Source organism: Neoarius graeffei, chromosome 16, assembly GCF_027579695.1.
Source record: "Neoarius graeffei isolate fNeoGra1 chromosome 16, fNeoGra1.pri, whole genome shotgun sequence".
Classification (NCBI taxonomy): Eukaryota; Metazoa; Chordata; class Actinopteri; order Siluriformes; family Ariidae; genus Neoarius; species Neoarius graeffei.
Genome location: NC_083584.1, coordinates 7774421 through 7796764, shown reverse-complemented (window position 1 = coordinate 7796764; position 22344 = coordinate 7774421). Strand labels below are relative to the sequence as shown.

General features: G+C 42.1%; 2 protein-coding genes across 2 annotated transcripts; both read left to right on the top strand.

Moving 5' to 3' along the window:
• The first annotated feature begins 173 nt into the window (after positions 1-173).
• Positions 174-5609, top strand: LOC132899917 (interferon a3-like). The gene is made up of 5 exons (XM_060941966.1): positions 174-841; positions 2101-2169; positions 2285-2446; positions 2625-2717; positions 5204-5609. The coding sequence occupies exons 1-5, from the start codon at positions 704-706 to the stop codon at positions 5300-5302; spliced, it is 561 nt and encodes a 186-aa protein (XP_060797949.1). The 5' UTR covers positions 174-703; the 3' UTR covers positions 5303-5609.
• A 4414-nt stretch (positions 5610-10023) lies between these two features.
• Positions 10024-14918, top strand: LOC132899916 (interferon a3-like). The gene is made up of 5 exons (XM_060941965.1): positions 10024-10692; positions 13792-13860; positions 13976-14137; positions 14313-14405; positions 14615-14918. Exons 1-5 carry the CDS (start codon positions 10555-10557, stop codon positions 14711-14713), a joined length of 561 nt encoding a protein of 186 aa, XP_060797948.1. The 5' UTR covers positions 10024-10554; the 3' UTR covers positions 14714-14918.
• Positions 14919-22344: the final 7426 nt, after the last annotated feature.

The window sequence follows — 22344 nt, the reverse complement described above, 5'->3', positions numbered from 1 at the left end:
TTATTATTATTATTGTGGTTGTGTAAGGGAAAGTTTCCGGAAGTGATGTATTCTTTGCTATTTTTTTGTAATGTCACTTTGCTCTTGTCTGCAGGTGAGCGCACTTTTGCTACGTCACCGGAGGAATTCCGCTTGTCGTCATCCCCTGGGTCACGTGACAGAAGGAGGCGGCGACGAGCCCTGAGAAGCGAGTGAGCGGTGTGTGTGTGTGTGTGTGTGTGTTCTCTCTTTCTGGTTGTTTTTGTCCCGCAGGTGAGCTGTAACTCTTTGGGCTTGGTTTGGATCAGATGTGCTGATCGGTTCGGCCCGTGTGCTTCAGTGGGCCCTGCTGCTGTTCACTCCACAGGGAGGAGTCTTACAGGAGACACTGGGGGCATCTGGAGCGGATTTCAGCGCGTCGGAGAGTCAACTGAGCACAAATCAGCTCCAGGTCCAGAACAGCTGTGTGCTGACGGTACCATGGTGTGTGAGGGGTTAGTGTGCGGTTCTGGGCCGAACTTTCCTGTGCTATGCGGTGCTCTGAGGGCTGAGAGGAAAGTGAAAGCGAAAGGGGGGGGTGAAGGAGCGCGGGGGCTTTTACTTTGGGCCCCGGGACTCGAAATGGGAGCTCCGGCCTCCCTTCGTTTTCCTTTTCCATATCTGCGGATAAATCCAGCGAGCTGCAGCATGAAGCCAAAAAGCTCCCCGAGCAGCCAGCGGGAACATGAAGAGCGGACAGTCGGGGACGGCGCTTTACTTCCTGCTCTTTCTCATCGTGCACGAGCGCTGCGACGCCTGCGACTGGATGATGAGCCAGTACAGCATGAAGAGCCGCTCGAGTCTCTCACTGCTCAAGGACATGGTGAGTCCCTCAGGGGCCCTGATTTCTCCATCACTCCATCACTCTGTCTCTGACTTCTGCTCCGAACCTGGGGCTCAAAATACTGACCGCATCACTGACATCATCACTAACATCACTAACATCACCACCACTACTACTACTACTACTACTAATAATAATAATGAGAATCTTTATTCAGAAGACCTACGTCATACAATATGAGTTTCAGTAGGGCTCTGGAAAAAAAACACTTAAACATTTATGAAGCCATTATAATAAATAATGTGATAAAAATGATAATGACCAAAAATAACATTAATCTCGATAAAATTAATATATTTAAAAAAGAAGAAACAGAGCCTAATTATTGACTATAAAGGAACTTTTCACAGCTCTTTTAAGTTTATTAATATCTGACAGTGATTGAATATTATCCAGTAAAGAGATCCAGCTGTGGAGACACGAGATTTGAGATCTGAACAGACCCCAGTTCGTGTTTCATTTTACGCATCTCAGCATATTTTTATTATGTGTATTGTACTTGTGTAAATCTGTACCTTTAGAAAAACTTGATGTATCTTTCTCTACAGGCAAATATTTCCAAAAGTTTATTATTATTATTATTATTATTATTATTATTATTATTGTATTATAGCAGATAAATGTTCTGTAGTTCTCCTTGGTGCTGCAGTGGTACCATCAACTGGGCCAAGATTCCAAGAAAAAGCATCAAAACATTAAAATTATCTGAGATCTTAGAGAGAGTGTTCAGTGTGATGTTCAGTCGACCATGGAACGATCATCTTTGTACTCAGCCAGGTACCTTTAGGGTGTATCTCAGTACCTTTAGAGAGAATGTCTATATCCTCATAAGAATTTCAGTACGTATTTGGATCTTAAGTCCCACCGATGCAGCTTTAAATCTTTATTCAAAAAGCAAATTAAATGAACACCACATGCTCCGTCCTTCTGACCTCCACGTTCCACACTAAAGGTGTCCTTGATGGTTCCACCTCAGCACCAAGAGAAGCTACAGTTTGTGTTTAAGCTCTCGGTTTACAGATCAGAGTAAATGTACAAGTTATTGTTCCTCTGTTCCTCTGTAAATTCACCCGGCTGCTGCCATCATCCTCATTGGATTCAGAAGGACATTTGTTCAGATTATTAGTTGAATTGGTGATTAAATTTATTGCTGTTTTTTTCTGGGATGTTGATCCTGTTAGATGCTGCGTTCATTGTGTTAAAACTGTTCCATTCTCTTTTTTTTTTTTTTTTTTTAGGGTGGAGAGATGACTTCAGTGAAAGGACCATTTCCACAGCTGGTGTACGATGATGTCATGAAGGCCAAGGTAATCTGCGAACTTTACAAATTAAACTGAAGCGCTACTTCACGTTCTAATGCTTTTGTAAGAAGCATCAGTTCACTTTAGTTCACGACGTTCACACCATGTCTTTTTCCTCCAGGCAGAAGATCAGGTGAGGTTTCTGGCTGAGGCCACGGAGCAGATCATCGCTCTCTTCAGCCCTCTCACAGCTCATGTAGATGAAGTGAAATGGGACGGCAGGGCACTCGGTAATTTCCTGAACATCCTCGATACCCGGCAGTTAAACGAGCTGAAACAATGTGTAAGTGACGGCAAAACGTCTTCTACTAATATATTAGAGTAAATATACTGGAATAATTCTGAACCTTGGCATTCGGGACTAAAACTATCGTAAAAAAAAGTCAGAGATTATAAATCAGTCTGAAGGAAAGAAATAATGATGTTCAGTCAAGTAACTTTCCTGTTTTCCTCTGAAACAGACAGCAGCGTATGCTGAAAGATCAGGACGCTCGTGGAGTGAGAGGAAACTGAGAAGACACTTCACGACATTGAAGGAAATTCTGAAAAAATCTGTAAGTTACTTTCATATTTTATGTGCTCAGAAAAGTTTAATGCTCAGGAATTCCAGATGTTTATGACCCGATTAATGTAAATTTTAAGGCACAATCTGTCAAACAAAACCCATAACTGTAAATGTACAGAAACAGAGTGGACATGCTTACTAATGTGTGTTGATCGATGTCAGGTACAGTACATGAGGGAGGCAGATGTAAGTGCAGAAATTTCAGGTTAATGATAAAAGTGCAGTATTATTTACAAAGTGCAAACCTATACAGAGATATGCATACACAGGCAAACAGTCCGAATCGGCAGGCTAGATCAAAACATGAAAACAGGCAAAAAGGTCAGGCGAGGCACAAACAGGATATCAGAGACAAACCTAGAACAGGAAGAAGAAACAGGCACAAGAATCAACAAACAGGAAGACAAGACCATGGGTAGAAAGGCAATGCGTACTTGCGTATTGTAATACTTTGCGATGCAAATGCATCAGCACAGTTTGTAAATAGGCAAACACAGTTCCTTAACTGAGCTCAGGTGCGCCTTGTTCACGGTGCACGTGCTGGAGTCCACTGAGCATGCGTGCAGCCTGAGGCACGCCTTCAGGTGCACGCACCACAGTGCGCAGGACTGACAGAACCACCTCCCAAAGAGCTCCCACTGGGAGTGAAAATCCATTATACTTGGCTCCAGTGGGGGTTTGGGCTCTGGCTCAGGACAAAACTTGGATTCTTGACTAGGAGTGAGCTTGAGCTGGGGACTTGACTTGGGCTCTGGGCCAGAATCATGCTCAGACTCTGGACCTGATTTGGGTCTTGGACATGGCTCGGCTCCAGGACTGAAGGTGAACTCAAGCTCTGGGCTGGATTCAAGCTCTGGAGATGAGTTGAGCTTTGGTCTGGACTCTGGCTCCCACTCAGGAAATGACTCAGGCTTGGGCTCTGGATCTGGCTTAGGCTCATGGCTGGAAGTGTGCTCAAGCTCTGAAGATGACTTGGGCTCAAGGCTGGAAGCAAGTTTTGACTTGGGCTCCAGGCTGTATTCTGCTTCAGTGGAGGGCTTGGGCTCTGGGGATGACTCGAGTTCTGGACTCTGCCCTCTTTCAGACTCTGGACTCAGGCATGGGCTCGAGCGCCGTCAGCATGTTGCTTCAGTCCTGGTTAAGACCTGGCGGCAGGACAACGATTACTTCATAGCCGGGTAGCGGCAGGATGACGACGTCTTCATAGCTGGCTAAGGCAGAGGTTGTTCCAACATCTTCTGACAAATGTTCAGGAACAGACTCAGGTTCTGGCATCAGCACTAAAGCTGGCACAGGTACCGACTCTGGTGTAGGCTCTGCTGCTCTGGCTGAACTGGGCACTGGCTCTGGAGTAAGCACTGATACAGGATCTGACATAGACTCTGGAGCTGACTGGCACAGGCTCTGGCTCCAACTCTGGAGCCAACACTGGCGTTGACTCAGACTCAGACTCCAGCACTGGTTCTGGCATTAATTCAGGTGCTGGTTCTGGCTGAGAAACCAGCTCAGGAGAGACAGCCTCCAAGAGGGGCTCAGGAACAACCGCCTCCTCTGCTGTCTCTATATCAGCCACTGGAGGGAGCTCTGGAGCGACAGCCTCCTCCGCTGTGTCGGCCATCGGAATGATTGCCCCTCCCCAAAAATTTTCATGGGATTCGAAAAGGAACGAGCATGGCAAAGAAGATCTGGGATTTGAAGGCATGGGTGCTTAACTTGAATTAGGTAATCCAGCCATCTGTATGCTCCTCCAGCAATGATCGTTAAGATGAAGCTTATACAGATGGGTGGTGGCTTGGGCTCTTGGAGGTCCTCATTGAAGTCACACTGCAAGTTGAATCCCCTAAGAGGATATATTCCGTAGTAGAGTGCCAGGGGACTCCAGTCAGACTTCATCCGAAAATACGAGGCGAGGGGCTGAGAGAGGGAAACCTGGAAGCCACGTGGAATCGCGTATTGAAACACTTCTGCTACATCCATTGTAAGGTGAAGTATTCTGTCAGGTATGCGAGGGAGGCAGATGTAAGTGCAGAAGTTTCAGTTTAATGATAAAAGTGCAGTATTATACAAAGTGCAAAACTATACAGAGATACATACACAGGCAAACAGTCTGAATCGGCAGGCTAGATCAAAACGTGAAAACAGGTTAAAAGGTCAGGCGAGGCACAAACAGGATATCAGAGACAAACCTAGAACAGGAACGAGAAACAGGAAGACAAGAACACGGGTAGAAAGGCTCGGTAATGCGTATTTGTGTATCGTAATACTTCACGATGCAAATGCATCAGCACAGTCCTTAAATAGGCAAACACAATTCCTTAATTGAGCTCAGATGCGCCTTGTTCACTGCGCATGTGCTGGAGTCCACTCGGCACGCCTGCAGCCCGAGGCGCGCCTTCAGGTGCACGTGCCACAACACGCAGGATTGACAATCGATATATTTTTGAATGACACTCAGTGTTTTTATTTGTGTTGCAGAACTACAGCGCAAACTCTTTGGAGCGAATCAGGAATGTGGTGCAGCAGCACCTTGGAATGATGGACATCATCGCTGCCAACGTGAGGCACAAACTCTGAACAGGACCAACGGGGGGAAAAAAGGACTTTTTGTTGAAGAAACAGAACATTTAACCACAGGTGTTATTACTGTCCAAAAACTGGACCAAATATGGGACGAGGATTCCTGAGTCTCACTCATGTTTAAATATGTCAGTGATCAACTAAAATGATGTAGCTTTTTTTTGTTTTAAAATAGTTGTTGGTATTTTATTTATTTATTTATTTATTTATTTATAAACGTTTTTTGTGTGTATGTCTGTATTTATTTATTTAATGATCTGAATTTGAAAAGGAAACATTGTTCTATTCTGGAATGTTATTTTTCTATGGGTTTGTTTTGATGGTCAATTTCATTGATACCAAAAATAAACAAACAAAAAAATATATCATATTGATAAATGAATAAAAAAAAATTACCAATGAAACCAGACATCGTTTGATGATTCATTTTTTCTGTTTTGTGACACATCATTTATTATTATTATTATTATTATTATTATTATTATACCCCCTGCAAACAATTTTTTTTTTGGGGGGGGGCAGGGGCATATAAGAATCACCCTGTCCGTCTGTCCATGTGTCTTGTCAGTGCAACTCCTCCTAAACAGTTGGATGGATTTTGATGAATCTTTACACGGTTGCAGTAAACCACCTGAAGATGTACATGAAGCAAAATAATCCCAGTCCGATGTTTCGAAGGGCAGATAATTCAACTTATTCCCTTACATATGGCGATATATGATGACAGGCTCATAAGTGGGGGGACAAATTGTTCAACCTTGGTTTCATCAGACCATCACACATTTTCCCACATGCTTTTGGGAGAGTTGATGTATTTTTTTTGCAAAATTTACATTTACAGCACATTTTAGTGGGCTGCAAGACTAGCCTCACCCAAGGCCGCTACACCTGGCGACACAACCAGGTACTAAGATGTCTTGCTGCAGTGCTGGAATGCCAGCAGGTGAGCGCAAATGCGCTTCCTCCCCCGCCATCCCACCGGCAGCCAACACTCTTTGTCCGGCAGGGTCAAGCCAGCTTCACCATCACCAGTAGGGCGGACATTGGGCAGCTGGGTAGAGCACAGGACTGGAAAATGCTGGCAGACCTGGACAAAAAGTTGTAGTTTCCACCGGAAATTGCATCCACCAACCTGCGTCCAGACCTTGTTTTGTGGTCTTCCTCACTCAAGGTCGTGTACATCATTGAGCTCACGGTACCATGGGAGGGGGCGGTAGAGGAAGCCTATGAGCAGAAGAAGCTGAGATACGCCGATCTTGCAGCAGATGCCAAGCAACAAGGCTGGAATGTGAAGGTACGCCCGGTGGAAGTAGGCTGCAGGGGATTCATAGCCACCTCAACATATAGGCTACTCAGGGAGATGGGGGTGCGAGGGAAGGCCCACAGGCAGGCAATCAAGGATCTCTCTAAGGCTGCTGAGAAGGGGAGCCAGTGGCTGTGGACCAGGAGGAAGGACCTGACATGGGGCTCCAAGTGTGTGATGGCTGATGGAAGTGAACCTGGGATGCTGGGATTCACTGCTGAACCCTCTGGAGGTGTCGTGGGCCTATCAGCGAAACACCCAAGAAGGAGGGCGCCCACTTGAGAACCCAAAGGATGCCATCACTCATTTGATGGCCACAGTGTCTCGTCGGTGCCTTAAGTATCTATTGGGGTAACAACACCTAGTCCTACATAACAGATCTTACATATGGCGATATATGATGACAGGCTCATAAGTGGGGGGACAAATTGTTCAACCTTGGTTTCATCAGACCATAACACATTTTCCCACATGCTTTTGGGAGAGTTGATGTATTTTTTTTTTTGCTAAATTTAGCCAGGCCTGGATGTTTTTCTTTGACCCTACCTCATAATCCAGACATATGGAGAATATGGGAGATTGTTGTCACATGTAGTACACAACCAGTACTTGGCAGAAATTCCTGCAGCTCCTTCAGCGTTGCTGTAGGCCTCTCGGCAGCCTCTCTGACCAGTTTCCATCTTGTCTTTTCATCAAGTTTGGAGGGACGTCCAGTTCTCGGTAATGTCACTGTTCTCCCATATTTTCTTTACTTCTTGATGACTGTCTTCACTCTGCTCTATGGTATATCTAATGCTGTCGAATTTTTTTTTGTACCCTTCTCCTGACTGATACCTTTCAACAATGAGGTCCCTTTGACGCTTTGTAAGCTCTCTGTGAACCCTGGCTTTTGCTGGAGGATGCGACTGAGTAAATGTCTGAACTTTATTTGGGGTTAATCAGAGTCAGTTTAATTGATGGCAGGTGTGAACCCAAAAAGACCGAATGCTGTAATTAAATCAAAAGGTGCTTCAGCAAAGTATTAGTTTAAGGGTGTGCATACTTATGCAACCAGCTTATTGTATGTTTTTTATTTTTTATGTTTTTCTCCCGAACAGATTTGTTTGTTTTTCAATAGAATTGTACAGGTTATAGGTCACATTAAAGGTGGGAAAAATTTTGAAAATATTGATCATGGTCTCATTTATTTACATCAGAAAACCCGATCATTTTAACAGGATGCGTACACTTTTTTATATCCACTGTACCCATGTCATGTGCACTAATGCCCCCTCATACCATCACAGATGCTGGCTTTGAGCTGTGCGCTGATAACAAGCCGGATGGTCCCTCTCCTCTTTAGCCTGAGGATGTGGTGTCCATAATTTCTAAAAATAATTTCTACTTTTGATTCGTCAGACCTCGGGACAGTTTTCCACTTTGCCTCAGTCCATCGTAAAAGAGCTCGGGCCCAGAGAAGTGGGCGGGGTTTCTGGATATTGTTTATATCTGGTTTTAACTTGCATTTGTGGATGCAGTAATGAAGTGTTTTCACAGACGATGGTTTTCTGAAGTGTTCCTGAGCCCATACAGTGATTTCCACTACAGACACATGTCTGCTTTTAATGCAGTGTCTCCTGAGGGCCTGAAGATCACAGGCATCCAATGTCAGTTTTCAGCCTTGTCTCTTGCATACAGAGATTTCTCCAGATTCTCTGACTCTTTTAATTATATTATGGACCATAAATGATGTGATCCACAAACTCTTTGCAGTTTTACATTGAGAATGTGATGTTATTCTTAAATTGTTGCACTGTTTGCTCACGGAGTCTTTTACAGAGTGGTAAACCCCGTCCCATCTTTACTTCTGAGAGACTCCACCTCTCTGGGTGCTCTTTTTATACCCAATCATCTTATTGACCTGTTAACAATTAACCAAATTAGGGTTTTGTATGCCTCCGCCACTGTAAGGTGCAGGAGGCATTATGTTTTCAGGTTGTCCGTCTGTCCGTGCGTCTGTCCCGAAACCTTGTGAACACGATATCTCAAAAGCTAATGAAAGGAATTTCACCAAACTTTCACCATTTGTGCACTTTGGGCCAAACATGAACTGATTAGATTTTGAGATCAAAAGGTCTAAGGTCAAGGTCACTGTGAGGTCAAATGTCTGTCCGAACACTTTGTGAACACGATATCTCCAAGGCGAATGAAAGGAATTTCACCAAACTTTCACCATTTGTGCATTTGGGGAAGGAGACAAACTGATTAGATTTTGAGATCAAAAGGTCTAAGGTCAAGGTCACTGTGAGGTCAAATGTCCATCCCCAAATCACAACTTAATAATGTGTGTGGTCTACCAGACGGAGGCATCCCCATCGATGCCGTTGACGTTGAGTTCTATCTAGTTTGTTTTTGTTTTTATGCCTCCACCACCATAAGGTGCAGGAGGCATTATGTTTTTGGGGTGTCTGTCTGTCCATGCGTCCGTCCGTGCGTCCGTCCCTCAACCTTGTGAACTAGATATCTCAAAGGCTAATGAAAGGAATTTCAGCAAACTTTCACTATTTGTGGGCTTTGGGACAAAGATGAAATGATTAGATTTTGAGGTTAAAAAGTCACAGGTCAAGGTCACTGTGAGGTCAAATGTCCATCCCTAAACAATTTGAACACCATATCTCAAAGACTAATGAAAGGAATTTCACCAAACTTTCACCATTTGTGCACTTTGGGACAAAGATGAAATGATTAGATTTTGAGATCAAAAGGTCAAGGTCAATGTGAGGTCAAATGTCTGTCCAAAAACCTTGTGAACCCAATATCTCCAAGGCTGATACTCGTAATTTCAGCAGGTCAAGATTACTGTGAGGTCAAATGTCCATCCCCAAATCACAACTTAATAAGGCGAGTAGTCTACCGGGCGGAGGCATCCCCATCCACACCGTTGGCGTCAAGTTCTATCTAGTTTTAGCATTACACAACGTTTTCAGTCTTTTGTTGCCCCGTCCCAACTTTTCTAAAACGTGCTGCTGACAACAAATTCAAAATGAGCAGATATTTTTCAAAAAACAATAAAATTTCTTCGTTTCAACATCTGATATGTTGTCTTTGTACTATTTTTAATTTCATTTAGGGTTTCCATGATTCTGTTTTTATTTAGTATGTTTTACCCAGTGTCGCAACTTTTTTGAATTGGGTTCATTATTATTATTATTATTATTATTATTATTATTATTATTATTATTATTATTTCTGTTGTGGTTGTGTAAGGGAAAGTGTCCGGAAGTGATGTAATGTTACTTTGCTATTTTCTGTAATGTTTCTTTGATCTTGTCTGCAGCTGTGTGCACTTTTGCTACGTCACCGGAGGAATCCCGGGTTTCGTCATCACGTTACATCAGCAGTCGGTTCACTCGGGTCACGTGACTGAAAGAGCCCTGAGAAGCGAGTGAGCGGTGTGTGTGTGTGTGTGTGTGTGTGTTCTCTCTTTCTGGTTGTTTTTGTCCCGCAGGTGAGCTGTAACTCTTTGGGCTTGGTTTGGATCAGATGTGCTGATCGGTTCGGCCCGTGTGCTTCAGTGGGCCCTGCTGCTGTTCACTCCACAGGGAGGAGTCTTACAGGAGACACTGGGGGCATCTGGAGCGGATTTCAGCGCGTCGGAGAGTCAACTGGGCACAAATCAGCTCCAGGTCCAGAACAGCTGTGTGCTGACGGTACCATGGTGTGTGAGGGGTTAGTGTGCGGTTCTGGGCCGAACTTTCCTGTGCTATGCGGTGCTCTGAGGGCTGAGAGGAAAGTGAAAGCGAAAGGGGGGGGAGGGGTGATGAAGGAGCGCGGGGGCTTTTACTTTGGGCCCCGGGACTCGAAATGGGAGCTCCGGCCTCCCTTCGTTTTCCTTTTCCATATCTGCGGATAAATCCAGCGAGCTGCAGCATGAAGCCAAAAAGCTCCCCGAGCAGCCAGCGGGAACATGAAGAGCGGACAGTCGGGGACGGCGCTTTACTTCCTGCTCTTTCTCATCGTGCACGAGCGCTGCGACGCCTGCGACTGGATGATGAGCCAGTACAGCATGAAGAGCCGCTCGAGTCTCTCACTGCTCAAGGACATGGTGAGTCCCTCAGGGGCCCTGATTTCTCCATCACTCCATCACTCTGTCTCTGACTTCTGCTCCGAACCTGGGGCTCAAAATACTGACCGCATCACTGACATCATCACTAACATCACCACCACCACTACTACTACTACTAATAATAATAATAATAAATAATAATGAGATACTCTATTCAGAAGACCTACGTCATACAATATGAGTTTCAGTCGGGCTCTGGGAAAAAAAAAAACACTGAAACATTTATTAAGCCATTATAATAAATAATGTGATAAAAATGATAATGACCAAAAATAACATTAATCTCGATAAACTTAATATATTTAAAAAAGAAGAAACAGAGCCTAATTATTGACTATTAAGGAACTTTTCACAGCTCTTTTAAGTTTATTAATATCTGACAGTGATTGAATATTATCCAGTAAAGAGATCCAGCTGTGGACACACGAGATTTGAGATCTGAACAGACCCCAGTTCGTGTTCGATTTTACGGATCTCAGCATATTTTTATTACGCGTATTGTACTTGTGGAAAGCTGTACCTTTAGAAAAACTTGATGTGTCTTTCTCTACAGACAAATATTTCCACAATAATAATAATAATAATAATAATAATAAACCAGCCGATAAATGTTCTGTCGTTCTCCTTGGTGCTGCAGTGGTACCATCTACTGGGCCAAGCGTCCAACAAAAAGCATCAAAACATTAAAATTATCTGAGCTCTTAGAGAGAGTGTTCAGTGTGATGCTGACTCGACCATGGAACGATCATCTTTGTGCTGCGATGCTTTTGAAAAACTCAGCCAGGTACCTTTAGGGTGTATCTCAGTACCTTTAGAGAGAATGTCTGTACCTTCAACATCTGAACTGGACATTCTGCCCACCAACTTTTTTAAGTCTGTTCTTCATCTTATAATTACAGATGTGCTTCAAATTATAAATACATCCTTGGAGACTGGTGTTGTTCCTGTGTCCCTAAAAAAAGCTGTTGTAAAGCCCCTTCTTAAAAAAAATAATCTGGATCCTTCAGTGTTAAATAATTACAGGCCAATATCAAATCTACCATTTATCGGGAAAATCCTGGAAAAAATTGTCTTCAATCAATTAACTGCCTTCTTGATATCAAACAGCCGTTTTGATAATTTTCAGTCAGGATTTCGTGCCAATCATAGCACTGAAACAGCGCTGATTAAAGTTATAAATGACATACGTCTTAATACTGATGCAGGCAAAACATCGGTCCTGGTATTACTGGACCTCAGTGCAGCTTTTGATACTGTTGATCACAACATACTGCTATATAGACTTGAACACTGGGTTGGATTGACTGGTAAAGTTATCAATTGGTTAAAATCATACTTAAAAGATAGAAGCTTCTTTGTTACCCTGGGAAATTGTTCCTCAACGTCAATGCCCTTGACCTGTTGTGTCCCCCAGGGGTTGATTCTTGGACCATTACTTTTCAACCTTTATATGCTCCCACTTGGGCAAATTATCAATAAAAATTCAATTTTGTATCACTGCTATGCAGATGATACCCAAATTTATTTTGCTCTATCACCAAATGATTATGCCCCCCTTGAATGTCTCTACCAGTGTATCGATCAAATCAATAGCTGGATGTCACAAAATTTTCTTCAGCTGAACACAGATAAAACAGAAATAATTCTATTTGGAAAAAAAGATGAAAGACTCAGGATTACCACTATTCTTGACACAAAAGGGATTAAAACTAAAGAAATGGTTAAAAATCTTGGTGTTTTCATTGACAGTGAGCTAAACTTTGACAGTCACATGAAAGCAATCACTAAAACGGCATTTTATCACCTAAAAAACATTTCCAAACTAAGAGGACTTATGTCAAAACATGATTTGGAAAAACTAATACATGCCTTCATCTCTAGTAGGGTTGATTACTGCAATGGCCTTTTCACAGGCCTGCCAAAAAAACCCGTCAAACGACTTCAGCTGGTTCAAAATGCAGCGGCGAGGGTTCTCACACGAACAAAAAGAACAGAGCACATTACTCCAATTCTAAGGTCCCTTCACTGGCTTCCAGTAAGCTACAGAATTGACTTTAAAGCATTGCTGCTGGTGTACAAATCTTTAAATGGTACAGGGCCCAATTACCTCTCTGATATGTTGCAGCGGCCTAACCCAATCAGATCTACCAGATCGCAACAGAAAAATTTACTATTAAAACCAGTTGTTAAAACAAAGTGTGGTGAAGCAGCTTTTAGCTACTATGCAGTGCAGCTATGGAACCAACTGCCAGAGGACATCAAAAATGCTCCTGCTGTTGGCAGCTTCAAATCTAGGTTAAAGACCAAGCTGTTTTCAGATGCTTTCTGTTAAATAATTAATATTTTACATTTTTTTATAATCTTTTTCTCTGCATGTTTTAAATTTATTTTAACTTTATTCTATTTTATTCTGCTAGGTTTTTTTTTTCCCTCTTTCTCTTTCTCCTTTTTCTTTTTGGCATTTTAATATTTTATTTCTACTATTGTTTAATTCTTATTTTCTTTTAATTCTTTTAATTAATTATTTTAGAATAAAGATAAAATTATTTTATGTAATTTTATTTCTCTATTGTTTACTGTTTTTGTTTTTACTTCTGTAAAGCACATTGAACTGCCATTGTGTATGAAATGTGCTATATAAATAAACTTGCCTTGCCTTGCCTTACCTTCATCAGAAATAATTTCAGTACGTATTTGGATCTTAAGTCCCACCGATGCAGCTTTAAATCTTTATTCAAAAAGTAAATTAAATGAACATCACACGCTCCGTCCTTCTGACCTCCACATTCCACACTAAAGGTGTCCTTGATGGTTCCACCTCAGCACCAAGAGAAGCTACAGTTTGTGTTTAAGCTCTCGGTTTGCAGATCAGAGTAAATGTACAAGTTATTGTTCCTCTGTTCCTCTGTAAATTCACCCGGCTGCTGCCGTCGTCCTGATTGGATTCAGGAGGACATTTGTTCAGATTATTAGTTGAATTGGTGATTAAATTTATCGCTGTTTTTTCTGGGATGTTGATCCTGTTAGATGCTGCGTTCATTGTGTTAAAACTGTTCCATTCTCTTTTTTTTTTTTTAGGGTGGAGAGATGACTTCAGTGAAAGGACCATTTCCACGGCTGGTGTACAATGAAGTCATGAAGGCCAAGGTAATCTGCGAACTTTACAAATTAAACTGAAGCTCTACTTCACGTTCGAATGCTTTTGTAAGGAGCATCAGTTCACTTTAGTTCACGACGTTCACACCATGTCTTTTTCCTCCAGGCAGAAGATCAGGTGAGGTTTCTGGCTGAGGCCACGGAGCAGATCATCGTTCTCTTCAGCCCTCTCACAGCTCATGTAGATGAAGTGAAATGGGACGGCAGGGCACTGGATAATTTCCTGAACATCCTCGATACCCGGCAGTTAAACGAGCTGAAACAATGTGTAAGTGACGGCAAAACGTCTTCTACTAATATATTAGAGTAAATATACTGGAATAATTCTGAACCTTGGCATTAGGGACTAAAACTATCGTAAAAAAAAAGTCAGTTTTCATCAGTCTGAAGGAAAGAAATAATGATGTTCAGTCAAGTAACTTTCCTGTTTTCCTCTGAAACAGACAGCAGCGTATGCTGAAAGATCAGGACGCTCGTGGAGTGAGAGGAAACTGAGAAGACACTTCAGGAAGTTGAAGGAAATTCTGAAAAAATCAGTAAGTTACTTTCATATTTTATGTGCTCGGAAAAGTTTAAAGGTCAGGAATTCCAGATGTTTATGACCCGATTAATGTAAATTTTAAGGCACAATCTGTCAAACAAAACCCATAACTGTAAATGTACAGAAACAGAGCGGAGATGTTTACTAATGTGTGTTGATCGATATGTGTTTGTGAGACACTCAGTGTTTTTATTTGTGTTGCAGAACTACAGCGCAAACTCTTTGGAGCGAATCAGGAATGTGGTGCAGCAGCACCTTGGAATGATGGACATCATCGCTGCCAACGTGAGGCACAAACTCTGAACAGGACCAACGGGGGGGAAAAAGGATTTTTTGTTGAAGAAGAAACAGAACATTTAACTACAGGTGTTATTACTGTCCAAAAACTGGACCAAATATGGGACGAGGATTCCTGAGTCTCACTCATGTTTAAATATTTCAGTGATCAACTAAAATGATGTCTTTTATTTTATTTTTTTTAATTAGCTGTTATTATTTATTTATTTATTATAAATGTTTTTGCATGTATGTATGTATGTATGTATGTATGTATTTATTTATTTATTTATTTAATGATCTGAATTTGAAAAGGAAACATTGTTCCATTCTGGAATGTTATTTTTCTATGGGTTTGTTTTGATGGTCAATTTAACTGATACCAAAAATAAACAAACAAAAATATATCATATTGATAAATGAATAAAAAAAATTACCAATTAAACCAGACATTGTTGGATGATTCATTTTTTTCTGTTTTGTGACACATCATACATTATTATTATTATTATTATTATAAGCACACTATGTTCTTCTTAAGTTTGCTTATTCTGCCTTATTCCGACACGTTTTTTGGATTCATTACTACTCCTAGGGTGTTCGAGATAGAGACACCGTTCCAACTCCACGACGTCTGGCCTGAAGTGGTGTAGTGTGCTTGTAGCTTTTGGATCAAGTGCCCGTTCTCTTGTTCTTGTCGTTTTTCTTTTGTTTTTTTCCCATAGAGAATGAATAGGGCTCATGAATCGAATCGTCCTACTCGGACACGCTCCATCGCAGATGCACCAAACTTCATGTGATACTTCAGGCCAACTCCCCCGAAACATACATGCAATCGGTTCTGACCCGCACTCATATTTTTCCTTTCTTTTTGCTCATCCCTTTTTCCTCCATAGGCTTGCATTGATTTTTGGCCCCATTGAAAATGAATGGTGTTTCAGGAGAAAAACTTTCACTCTCCATCAATTTTTTTAACCAAGTGACCAAACTTCAAGAAACTTCATTTGATGCCTCAGGCCAAATCCCCGCACAGATCCATCCCCTCACCTGAGACCTGCACTCGTCTTTTCCTTGGTTTTCACCCATCTCTTTTTACCTCCATAGGCTTCCATTGATTTTTGGCCCCATTCAAATGAATGGAGTTTTGCTCAGTAACACTTCACCACACATCCACCAAACTTCATACGGCACCTCAGGCCAAATCACCATCACACACACGATATCGGTTCTGACCCGCACTCAGCTTTGTCTTGCCTTTCATCCGTCCATTTTTTTTTTTTAAGATTTTTTTTGGGCTTTTTTTCACCTTTATTGGATAGGACAGCGTAGAGACAGGAAGTGAGCGGGAGAGAGAGATGGGGAGGGATCGGGAAATGACCTTGGGTCGGAATCGAACCCGGGTCCCCGGATTTATGGTATGGCGCCTTATCCACCTGAGCCACGACGCCCCCATCCGTCCATTTTTTTCTCCATTTTGCCACTAATCAATGGAAGCTTGACTGAGTCATTCCTCCCTTCCCCCATAGGTGATGATGCATTTGGCAAGGATTTGCTCATTTGACACTTTGACAGCAAATCAACTTCAACTCAATGGCCACTTTATTAGGAATACTTACACGCACACACGATAGCAATTAGCATATAAGAATTCATGTGTTACCATGCTAGCTGTTAGCATGTTACCCATTACGATATCATGCCTGCTGTTAGCTCGTGAGTTGTTACACAAAACACAGGAACAGTGGCGGCCTCTAGAGGCCAAAATAAACAAGACACGAAAAGGAAATAACAGCGGCCTCTAGAGGCCAAAACAGTCCAAGTCCTAACACCTATGTACATGTAGAATCTTTTGGTGCAAAATGGTGCATAGTGCAAGGATGACTTAGTAAATATAAATATAAATATACAGTGTGCACAGAATGATGGCATGAGTGTGCAGATATTTCACAGCTGATGTTACTGATATTTGAGTCCGGTTTTCGCTGTTCATCACAGAGACAGCCTGAGGGAAAAAAACTGTTCTTTTGTCTGGTTGTTTTTGTGTACAGTGATCTGTAGCGTCTCCCAGAGGGGAGAAGTTTAAACAATTTGTGACCAGGGTGTGATGGGTCTGCAGATATGTTACCTGCCCATTTCCTGACTCTGGACAGGTACAGGTCTTGGATGGAGGGCAGGCTGACACAAATAATTTTCTCTGCAGACCTTATTGTCCGTTGCAGTCTGTTTTTGTCCTGCTTGGTGACCGATCCAAACCAAACAGTGATGGAAGAGCAGAGAAGAGACTGGATGATGGCAGAGTAGAATTGTGTCAGCAGTTCCTTAGACAGGTTGAGCTTCCTGAGCTGGCGCAGAATGTACAACCTCTGCTGGGCCTTTTTAATGATGGTGACTGTGTTGGTCTCCCACTTCAGGTCCCAGGTTATTGTGGAGCCCAGAAACCTGAAGGTTTCAACAGCAGTCACACTGTTGTTGGTGATGGTGATGGGCGGCAGGGTGGGGGGGCTCCTCCTAAAGTCCACTGTCATCTCCACAGTTTTGAGCGTGTTCAGCTCCAGATTGTTCTGACCGCACCAACAGACCAGCCGTTCAACCTCCCATCTGTATGCAGACTCGTCACCGTCTCGTATGAGGCTGATGAACGTTGTGTCGTCTGCAAATTTCAGGAGTTTAACAGATGGGTCTCTTGAGGTGCAGTCATTGGTGTAAAGGGAGAATGGCAGTGGGGAGAGCACACACCCCTGGGGGGCGCCAGTGCTGATAGTCCAGGTGCTGGATGTGATGCTCCCCAGTCTCACCTGCTGCTTCCTGTCAGTCAGGAAGTTTATAATCCACTGGCAGGTGGAGGAGGGCACAGTGAGCTGGGTGAGCTTGGTGTGGAGGATGTCTGGAAATATGGTGTTGAATGCCGAACTGAAGTCCACGAACAGGATCCTGGCATACATCCCTGCAGGGTCAAGGTGTTGCAGGATGTAGTGCAGTCCCATATTGATTGCATCATCCGCTGACCTGTTTGCCTGGTAGGCAAACTGCAGGGGGTCCAGCAAGGGGTCTGTGATGTCCTTCAGGTGTGACAACACCAGTCTCTCGAAGGACTTCATGACTACAGATGTGAGGGCTACAGGCCTGTAGTCATTCAGTCCTGTGATGGTGGTTTTCTTGGGAACCGGGATTATTGTGGAGCATTTGAAGGATGAGGGGACTTCACACAGCTCCAGGGATCTATTGAAGATCTGGGTGAAGATGGGGGCCAGCTGATCAGCACAGACCTTCAGACAGGAGGGTGACACATCGTCTGGGCCGGGTGCCTTCCTGATCTTCTGTCTGCAAAAAAGCTGACAAAGATCCTCTTCACAGATCTTGAGTGCTGGTGTGGGGTCAGAGGCGAGAGGAGGCAGAATAGCAGGGGGTGTAATTGGGTCTTTGACAGAGGTGGAAAAAGTACTGAAAAATTGTAATTAAGTAAAAGTATCTTTACTTTGCTTAAATTCTACTCAAGTAAAAGTAAAAGTACCCATCTTAAAATCTACTCGAGTAAAAGTTAAAAGTACTCAATTTAAAATGTACTTTGAGTAAAAGTTACTTAGTTACTTTCAATTATTTGATGTAAAAAAAGAAACGACAAGTCATAAATCAAATTGTTTTAATGAACTATTAGTCCACATAATAACCTTTCAGGCAGTATAATGTATAAAGCTTTGTTTGGATTACCCCATCAAATATTTTCAAGTACAAGTGGCATAACTTGTAAATTCTATCATCCATTTTTTTCTTTACTGACAAACGCCTGCTATTAAAGCCACTAAAGCAGACTTATTAAATGACACATGAAACGTAAACCAACCAAACTCAGTGTCCAGGACTCTCACGATTTAAAGACAGCTAAGCAATTCCTTAGTAACACTGTGCTCTTCCTTATATAGAAAATAAAATTGGCAAATTAACTGCATAATGTTTACAACCTGTCGAGAGGTAATGTGCAAACTATTTTGAGACCGCACCATAAAACATTTTTAAGCAAAGTGCCAAATTCTGAATTGTATGGTCCAACTCAAACACCACAATAAAAAAAGAAAAGAAAACCAAAATCAAACAAAGTATCCAAGACAGTGAAAATGTTGATCAATTCCTTATTAACAAACTGTGCTCTCTTTTTCTTTCTATAGCAAACATTAATGATATCAATTGTCTTAACTGAAAAATGAACACACTGACTGCTGATAAAAGAAATGAAATAAAGTGCCCTGCCCACTCAGTACTAAAACATTACACCGAAAAGCTCTTGTTGAGTTGCAGCAGGAGCTGATTCTCAAAGTGTGTTGCACTAATCCGTGCTCTCTCTGCGTTAAACAATAACCCAGCCAAGCTGAAAAGGCGCTCACAGGCAGCTGAGGCCGGAAGGCCCGTGTTGAGTTTCAGGGAAAGTTTTTTTATTGTTGGAAAGGAGTTAAGAAGGTCCATGATCTCTGAAACACAGGCAAGGTAGCCCTGATAAAACACATTTGTAAACATGAGGTGATTCATTTCATTTAGGCTACTTCACTTTAAACGTTAGTGATCATTATGGATGGTAGGCGGCCAAAAGAATTGATAATGAAGGCACATGTTACTCAACAGTGGAAGGTTTTAACCAAACAATAGAGTGCTTCGAGGTCAGCGTGAACCCAGCGGCGGCCATATTGGAAGTCAAAGGTCGCTGTGTCAGTGCATTGTTGTTGTTCAGCGAAGCAAAAAGGGGTGACAATGCCGAATACATGTGTCATTGTTGGCTGTAGTAGCCGGGGGGAAAAGGGTGGCAAAAGCTTCCACAGACTCCCTAAAGTCGTGACTCACCAGGGAATTGCAGCACAGGAGAAAAGCGAGCGGAGGAGACGACAGTGGCTGGCTGCCATCAACCGATCAAATGTAGGACAACTTGACTGTATCCGGATTTGTTCTGATCACTTTGTGACAGGTAGGTTAAATTGTCTTGAATTTCATAGTTACTAAAATAAATGTGATACAAACTATTATCTTTTCTATGTACTTTCAGCAATGATTAATGGATATATTTGTCACATTAGGTAGCTTATGTCTACTGCAGTGCATTGTTGCATCAAATGGCATTTAAGATCTAGGCCTAGTAATGTTTATGTACACATGCTGTTAGTACAAGTTACATACTAGGCCTACATTTTATTCACTGACTAAAATAATTGATAATAATTATAATAGTTTTTCAAACATTATTTAGATTTTGGCGTCCATACTCTTGTAGTTCGGGAAATCCTTTAGTTCACAAAATGGACTTGGGTGAAACATTAGATAGTTCACAAGATCGATGTATGTCACATGCGGCAACAAGCTGGGGTCAGCTTTCCATTCCTTCTCACTAACAGAGTATGGATCTACATTCCCAATGAAACGTAACTTCTTAGCATAACGCTCCCATGCCTGCTTATCCAAACTTTCACAGTAGTGCTCCATCACTTCAGATGTCTAAATTCTTAAAAAATCCAAGCTTCTAAGCCCTCTAACTCGGAAACGAATCGGTGAATGTGTACACTCTCAGAAAAAAAGGTACAGATCCGTACCTTAAAAGGTACAAACGCTTGTCTCTGTGGCAGTACCTTTAGAGGGTACAGAGCTGTACCTTTCAAAAGGGGTACACATTTGTACCTTCATGCTTTGTACCTTTAAGTGCCTCATCTGTACCTTCAAGATCAAGTTTGTACCTTTAGTGGATGGTACAAATGCTGTACCTTTAACAATGGTACAAATCTGTACCACAATGGTACCACCACAGAGACAAGTTAATTTGTACCTTTAAGGTACATGATCTGCCCATAGCAATGTACATAAATATGTTTAAAAGCCAGCACATACAAACTTAACACATTTAATTAAAAAATATTGTTTATTTTTTTTCAAATGTAAAAACAATCCAACTTTGACATTTACACTGCACATTAATATTCATAGAAATTGTACAACAAATTATTTTCTTCCAAAAAATAAAAACAATAATTACATGTGTGTAAAAAGCTTCAGCATCAAACAAAAATATTAATGAAAAAACTTCAGACAAGTTGAAGCACTTTCAGTACAGGCCCAAAGTTTGATCACACCTAAATAAATGCATTCATTTTATTTTCACGGCTATTTACAATACATTGTAGATTCCCACGGAGGGCATCAAAACTATGTATGAACACACATAGAATTATGTGCTTAACAAAAAATATCAATTCTAGCTGTTGTCTAACAGTGATGTCAGCTGTCTATCACAACTGATGGTCCCACATGTCTCAACAAGCTTATTTTTTTCTATTGGCCACTCCTCTTTGCAAAAGCATTCCAAATCTGACAGATTGCAAGTGCATCTCCTGTGCACAGTCCTCCTCAGATCACCCGACAGGTGTTTGATGGGATTTAGGTCTGAACTCTGTCTGGGCCATTCCAAAACCCCACTCAATCCTATTCTGGTGAAGCCATTCTTTTATTGATTTAGATGGGTGCTTAGGGTAGTTGTCGTTCTGAAAGATCAAGTTCCTCTTCCAATTTTGCAAAAAGGCATAAGACATCTCCCAAAACAACACTGCATCACCCATATAACACCATGCCTTGAGTGAAGAGTGGTGGTGGCAGCATCATGCTTTGGGAATGTTTTTCTTAAGCTGGAGCTGGGGCCTTAGTCACGGAGGAGGAAATTATGGACAGGTCCACCGTGGCAGTGGCACAAAAGAAGACGAAGAGGAACTTTATCTTTCAGAATGACAATTACACTAAGCACATGCCTACATAAAGAAAAGTCTGGCTTGACCAGAATAAGATTGATGTCTTGGAATGGCCCAGACAGAGTTCAGACCTGAATCCCATCGAACAGCTGTCAGGTGACATGAGGAGGACTGCACAGGAGATGCACTAGCAATCTGTCAGATTTGGAGTGGGCTAATATTGCCACATCAACATGCGCTACGCTGACAGACCAGAATAACCAAGCATCCTGTCTGAAACTGCTACTGGTCTGTTCAAACAATCATTTTGGCCTATTGACATGTTTCAGTGCATCATTTAACTCATGTATGGTAACGTGTTTTGCTTGATGTGCCTGGCAAATGACAAGACGTAATACTAATGGTATAACACCCTCTCGCACATCGTGCATGATGTCAGGTGGTAAACAAGTTGTGACGTCAAAGTAATCTAGGGAGTCAAACGGACAACTTCTTTGCACCCCATACAGTGCACTGTTACTTGGGTTTTCCTTAATAGACTCAAGATGGTACTTGTGAACATCTGAAGTTCGAAGAGTAAAGTCCTTTTCACTAAAATAATCATTTTTACTTGATGACGTGGCCATGCAATACCTGCAGATGCGCCCAGAGTTAAAAGTCATACGGAAACCACCAACCATGTGTGCTGATAAGTTGTCTCCTGATATAGTGGCTACTGCAGCATGCATCAAGTGCTCCTGACCATTTACAAGAATGGTAAATCCTTCTGACGACAGTGTTGTTAAATCCCTAAGAAGTGGTTTAAAAATGGTCTCCAAATCAACGCTTTTCCGTAAAGAATCTTTAAATAACATGGCAAGATGTATATGTTTGACATGGGAGCGATATTTTCCATGAAGGTTGCCAATGGTGTAATATACAGCAGAAAGTTTGTGTTTACCACGT

What these genes read in the sequence shown, in the direction of transcription:
- LOC132899917 (XM_060941966.1), top strand. Translation starts at nt 704, where the DNA reads ATGAAGAGCGGACAGTCGGGGACGGCGCTTTACTTCCTGCTCTTTCTC. An exon ending in ATGATGTCATGAAGGCCAAG is followed by an intron (nt 2,170 to 2,284) that starts GTAATCTGCGAA and finishes TTTTTCCTCCAG; the next exon opens with GCAGAAGATCAGGTGAGGTT. An exon ending in AGGAAATTCTGAAAAAATCT is followed by an intron (nt 2,718 to 5,203) that starts GTAAGTTACTTT and finishes TTTGTGTTGCAG; the next exon opens with AACTACAGCGCAAACTCTTT.
- LOC132899916 (XM_060941965.1), top strand. Translation starts at nt 10,555, where the DNA reads ATGAAGAGCGGACAGTCGGGGACGGCGCTTTACTTCCTGCTCTTTCTC. An exon ending in TCTCACTGCTCAAGGACATG is followed by an intron (nt 10,693 to 13,791) that starts GTGAGTCCCTCA and finishes TTTTTTTTTTAG; the next exon opens with GGTGGAGAGATGACTTCAGT. An exon ending in AGGAAATTCTGAAAAAATCA is followed by an intron (nt 14,406 to 14,614) that starts GTAAGTTACTTT and finishes TTTGTGTTGCAG; the next exon opens with AACTACAGCGCAAACTCTTT.